Source organism: Formica exsecta, unplaced genomic scaffold (genome assembly GCF_003651465.1).
Source record: "Formica exsecta isolate Colony F162 unplaced genomic scaffold, ASM365146v1 scaffold585, whole genome shotgun sequence".
NCBI lineage: Eukaryota > Metazoa > Arthropoda > Insecta > Hymenoptera > Formicidae > Formica > Formica exsecta.
Genome location: NW_021853119.1, coordinates 806 through 7307, shown reverse-complemented (window position 1 = coordinate 7307; position 6502 = coordinate 806). Strand labels below are relative to the sequence as shown.

General features: G+C 35.5%; 1 protein-coding gene and 1 long non-coding RNA gene across 2 annotated transcripts in view; one reads left to right on the top strand and one right to left on the bottom strand.

Annotated features, from left to right (window-relative positions):
• Window positions 1-1088, bottom strand: part of LOC115242253 — a 2663-nt gene extending 1575 nt beyond the window's left edge. Inside the window, exons 1-2 of the long non-coding RNA XR_003885029.1 lie at window positions 876-1088; window positions 476-665 (exon numbers count right to left, since the gene is read on the bottom strand). This is a non-coding gene — a long non-coding RNA (uncharacterized LOC115242253). The remainder of the gene's footprint in view (window positions 1-475; window positions 666-875) is intronic.
• Window positions 1089-4422: 3334 nt separating this feature from the next.
• LOC115242254 lies at window positions 4423-5472 on the top strand. The gene has a single exon (XM_029818398.1). It carries the CDS (start codon window positions 4423-4425, stop codon window positions 5470-5472), a length of 1050 nt encoding a protein of 349 aa, XP_029674258.1.
• Window positions 5473-6502: the final 1030 nt, after the last annotated feature.

Here is a 6502-nt window from a genome sequence, read left to right as displayed (position 1 = left end):
ATACACACACACACACACGCACACGCACACGCACACGCACACGCACACGCACACGCGCACACACACACACACATACATACAGACATTTTTTAGGAATATGATTTTTCGACGTTTTGGAACATTCTAAACACATTGGCATAGAAAACTCGAAAAAAAATTTTGTCACGAAAACAAAGCTTCCTCTATGAGGAAGCAATAACATTTACTAATATCTCGCAGTAATTTGTTTAAATTTATATGCAAATATGAAATCAGTATTGTCATCACATAAAGCATAAAAAGTCGAAATACTTATTCAAACACCGTATTTAAATGAGAAGTGTTTATCCATAGGACATTACAGAACATCTTTTATATAATAAGAACATAGTTTTCATTCTTGAAAAATATAACTTTAAACTTTTTTCGAATACTGCATGCAAATTATAGTAAACATTGATTCTATATTTTGGTTCTGAGAATAATGAAACTATACCTAACGACGCTGTACAATCATGGCATTCAACACTTTCTCTTCTTCCTCATCCACGATTAAAGTTACTGAGTAACTTTTACTTCTTACTCGATGCTCCGGACAAATCCTTGCCTTCACAGTGCACTTTGAACTCTCTCGTTTTAGGCAGACATATCCTATTGCTGAATCTCCATATGTTTCTCGACATGCCCTGTATTTAAAATTATTTTGTACATTTAGGACTAGTTGTTCAAACACTGATTAATAAATATGTACTTTCAACAGACAATTAAAAACATAACCTTAAAATATACATAAAACACACAGACCTTTGTATTTAAAAGTAGATATATATTTTAACTACAGATACAACAATTGAGTCTTAATATAAATTAATGAATTTCTTGTTATGTATACTTACGCAGATGTTTTTACTCCTCGCATTTCGGCAGCATTAAAGCGGTCGTCTTCTCTAATAAATTGATACACCATTAGCGCATCAATTTTTGGCAGATTTGTTGAATTTGCCTTAACATACCCTGTTTCCATTTTACTCAGTTCGTTAACTACTATTTTTCTTTAAAAAGGGTCAAAAACGTTAACAATCTTCTTGTTCCCTGTACTAGACCGACGTCTTAGTAACAAAGTGACGTCACGCACGAACTAACCAATAACGAAGCGTTTACAAGCCACGTGAAAATTTTAAATTTTAACCATCTTTCTTTATTTATTTTAAATTATTTATTGTTGATGGAAAATCTTCAAAGTTTGGAAATAATATTTTTATAATATATACTTTTGATTAAAAATAAAATTTATTTGACATTTTTTTTTATAATACCCTATTATTGGCCACTTGTCAAGCAAGTCTCACCAGAAGTAAGTGCTGAAGAGCAGAAAATGATCAGTGATCTCATGTATGAATACTATCAACAATTGAAAAATAACGACAAACTTGTATTCAATATTGACAAAATTGATTCTATTGATGATGAGACATTTAAAACATGGTTTTCTTACGATAAAGAAGAATTCCATCAAATCTGTAGTTTCACCAAAACTTGTGAGCCAAAGCATGTTGCTGTTTTCTTATGCAAGTTACGTACTGCCCTTTCTAATACCCAACTAGCTTTTTTATTTGGAGTGTGCGAGCAAACGATTGCCAATCACATGAATTTAGCAAGAAAGGATCTTCATAATAATTTAGTTCCGAACTTCATTAATTACAACGATCGTTCAGTATTGATCGCTCATAATACTCCAATGGCAAAAACACTATTTGATATTCCCTATGATAAAGCGTGTAGTATATTTGATGCCACCTACCGTCTTGCACAAAAATCAAAGAATTATGTGGGACAAAAGCAACTGTGGAGTGAGCAGAAAAAAATGCCACTTATCAAACCTATGGTGGGTTGTTCACCTGACGGTTGGGTACTTTTTGTTCTTGGACCATTTGACGCAATTCACAATGATGCAACTATATTAAAAGATTGTTTCAACAGATATTTAGATGAAATGAGCATCATTCATGAAAACGATATCGTTTTACTCGACAGAGATTTTCGTGATGTTGTGAATTTCTTAACTACCAATAAGAAATTACATGTTTATTGTCCCGGGCTTGGTCAACTTGATACCATTGAAGCAAATTCCTCAAGATTTGTCACCAAATGTCGCTGGGTAATCGAACAAGTTTTTGGTCGACTTAAAAAGAAATTCAAAATCTTTTCTGTGCCAGCTCATAATGCTACTTTGGCGGACGATTATGAATCTCTTCTGATTGCTTTTGCTCTTCTAAACATGTTCCACAAACCAATTCTAAGTGACAAAAGTCATGAAGACATTGCGCATATAATGAAATCTCGAGTAAACGTTCCTAATCGTTTGAAAGTCGTTGCTCAGGAATTCAATCTTTCTCAAGTCAAATCACCATACCTTGAGCTTCAATATAGAGCAATTGATAATGAGGAAAATAATCGACAACTTCAATTCCCTCAGCTCACAATGGATGATTTATATTACCTCAGTCTCGGCCCATACCAAATAAGAAATGCGATCTCGTATTATGCAGAGCATCAAAAAGAGGGGACTTTTCTAGTGCGGAAGTTTGAACCAAACCCTAGACATTCAACTACAGCCTTAGTCTATGCAAGGTATGGGATTTCAGTTGAGAATCCCTTGCTAGTCAAAGCATACATGAAATCTCGATACCGTAGTGGAAAACACCATCACATTTTTGTACTCATAGATAAAACTAAAACAGGACGAGATTTAATTACAGAATATTATTGTACATGTGAATGTGGTGCTCGAACTGTCGGCTGTTGCAGTCACGTTATGACAATTGTGTGGTTCCTTCCATATGGCCAATATCATGGGATACATGTACCTAATCCTGATATATGTAATATATCCATAACCATTTCCAAGGAACAAAATCAAGGAAACTAAATCTTAGTATGTGTTTTCGTACATACATGTGGATCGATTAAATTAAAGAAATTAAAACATTCTTTAAATACATGGTCCGCCATATTAAATCGACCATTATGAATTTTACAAATCTGACTTCAAAATCATTGTCAGCATCTAGCAAAACCTCCGGGTACGAAATTTTAAATTATCGGACTGAAAGAAAAATTCGTGCTTTAAAGCGTACGGGCTGACGAGTTAATGAATTTTGACAACTTTGACCTCCCATATCTCTGGAATCAATTCTCACCTCAACTTAAAAATTTTTTGTGATTGATATCTTGTCATAAGGCATCATTTGACACACAATTCAGTTCCAATAAAGTCAGTCCCAAAAAATTAACAACGGCACCTTTGCTAAAATGTGCCAGATTTCGAAAAAGAATTTATCGTAACGACCGATGCATCAGATTATGCAATCGAAGCGATATTATCACAAGAAGAAATAGGCCAAGATCAACCAATAGCATATGCCAGTCGAATATTAGCAAAAGTCGAACAAAATTATAATACGACCGAAAAGGAACTATTAGCAATAGTATGGGCCGTTAAACATTTTCGACCGTACTTATACGGGACGAAATTTACGATAGTCACAGATCATAAATCGCTCGTATAATTATTTAATGTTACTGACCCTGGATCTCGATTAATTAGATGGAGATTAAAATTAGAAGAATACGATTACGAGATCATACACAAGGCCGGGACAGCCAACAGAAACGCTGACGCGCTAAGTCGACACGTGGCGGATGTCAACAGCGTCGAGGAGGATGAGAGCATAGACACGAAGATAACGCGAAAATACACGGAAGACGAGAAGCGACGTATTCTATACGAATATCACGATGCATCTGTGGGAGGGCATCAAGGAAAAGAGCGCACGATTAATCGAATTCGTCTAATGCACATGTGGCAAGGATTGACAAAAGATGTTGAAGATTATATAACAAAATGCGAATTTTGTCAGAAAAACAAACTATCGCGAAAAATTAAAGCACCGTCCATGATTTTCTCGCACGATGGAACAAGCGGAATTATATTGATAATTCAACTTATAAACGCCTCAATTGTACGGATGGTGTCTTGCCGAGGGCTTATGGGTTGCCAAAGATTTATAAATTGGACTGGCCACTCCGGATTATTGTGTCATCAAAAAATAGTCCGTTGCATTCTTTTGCGACCTTCCTTCAAAATATTATTTATAAGTCGATTCCTACTATTCGCAGGCATATTAAAAATAGTTTCGATTTGATTGACAAACTTTCGGGACTATTTATTGATGATAATCATAAATTGATTTCTTTGGATGTTATTTCTTTATTTACGAACATTCCAGTAGATTTAGCGAAAGCATTATAAAAAGATGGAACTACATTGAAGGGAATTCATCGATCCCACGGGACGAATTTCTGTGTGCTGTCCGATTTGTTCTTGATTCAACATTTTTTTCATTTAATGACACTTACTATAAGCAAACCTTTGGCACACCCATGGGCTCTCCGCTGTCACCTGTCATAGCGGATATCACTTTACAAGACTTAGAGAGCAGGATGATTGAGACTCTTCCATTTAAGATGTCGTTTTACATTAGATATGTTGACGATGTCGTGTTGTCGGTTCCTTCCTCTATGTTACAATTTACTCTTGACGCGTTTAACTCCGTCCATCCGAGATTACAGTTTACGCTTGAGGAGAGCATTGACAACCGTCTGAATTTTTTAGATGTCACTCTTATTGTTAAAGATAACACGATAGAGTTTGATTGGTATCACAAACCTTCTTTTTCGGGCAGATACCTTAATTTCGAGTCTCAACATCCTCTCTGCCATAAAAAGGGCACCATAATGGGTTTAGTGGATAGAGCTATTTTGTTATCCCATCCAAGATTTCAACAAAAAAATCTTGAACTTGTGATAAAAATCCTGCTGGAGAATGGTTACCCATTGTCTTTGATTTTTAAGGTCCTCTATAGGAGACTTAAAAAGATATTTTTTAACAAACGGACGACAATAACGAATGAATGTGACTCTAATGGTGACGACAATGATGACCGAAAAATGTTTTTCAGCATTCCATTTATTGCGGGAGTATCGGAACAATTGAAACATGTGGTCCGTGATCAGAATGTAATACTATCTTATACTGCTCTGAATAAACTACACTCCACTATCAAAGTTCATAAGGATCCGTTGCAGAGACAGTCACGCATGAATATCGTGTACAAGATCTCTTGTAAAGATTGTGATGCATCATATGTAGGCCAAACGGGCAGATCGTTAAAAACACGCATCAATGAACATCGCAATCACATTACAAGAAACACGTCGCAACTTTCGGTGATCACTGACCACAGACTGATGAACCACGAATTTGACTGGGAAAATGTTGAGATTTTGGATGAGGAATCTATCCTTAATAAAAGATTGATTTCCGAGATGCTATTTATAAGACACCAAAAAAATAGTCTCAACCGACAAACGGATACGGAATATCTGCATCACGCGTATACTCTAATTGTTGAAAATTTAACAAAAATTTAAAATGACCTCGTGCGCTTTATGTATTGTGCCGCCCCTGATGTACGCGAAGGCTTGATTTTCTATGTCTGTCTTATTATTATTTAAATTGTATCAGTGCGTGCTGTTTGTCTCTGACACTCAGATGTTTGTGTTTTCCTCGGTCGCGGCTCTCGTTTCGATCCAATTTGGTGAGTCTCTTTGTTACGCTTTTAATTTTCGTTTGGAAAAGAATTTATAATTAATTATCTCCAGCTCAATAATGTCCGATCACATGGACATTATGCCATCCCTTAATGGCTGGAACCGTCGAGAGACTTGCTGTGAGGACGGGAGCGGTGATTGAATGTCGGGACACACGAGGTTTTTTGTCTGTTAATCGGTTGAGGAAGATCCAAAGAAAGGATCGAAACGTTTCAAGATCATTAAAGAAGATTTTTTTCTTAATTTAACTTGGTGTATTGCGTTATTGCACCCGGCTCTTATTAGCCCGTTTCCTTTTAGTTTGTTATATTTATATCAGAGCCTTTAACTTATTATTTAATAATAATAATAATTACCACAATAGCAATTATATACGCCAAGAAAAAATATAAGACAGAAAAGAAAAGCTACCAGAAACTAATATAAATCCGATGTGCAAACCGCAAATAATTCAAGAGCACATTTACGGCACCGCAAGTGGATCGAATAGAACAGCTGAGATAGAAACCGAAACCGTGATAACTAACACTGCAATGCTATATTAAAATAAAGTAACCATAAAAAATAATTGTAAAATGCGAAAAGTGTATAGCGAAAAATATGTATATGAAAATTCACGTATAGTTAATTTTCTTTTTCCAAAGGGGGAGGGATGTCGTAACCCGACCGATTTCTTAATATTAAAAGATAAAACAAGTAAAGTAGAACAGAAAAGATTGAGAAAGAACTGACTAAAGCAAAGCATTAGAATCAGGGAAAGATCCCAAGGAAAAGTAATTAAGAAAGAATAAAAAAGTATTAATAAAATGAAAGTAAGACACGGTCAAGTTCTCGGAAGCTGAGTAAGCAG

Coding starts and splice junctions, on each gene's coding strand:
- LOC115242254 (XM_029818398.1), top strand. CDS start 4,423: ATGGGCTCTCCGCTGTCACCTGTCATAGCGGATATCACTTTACAAGAC.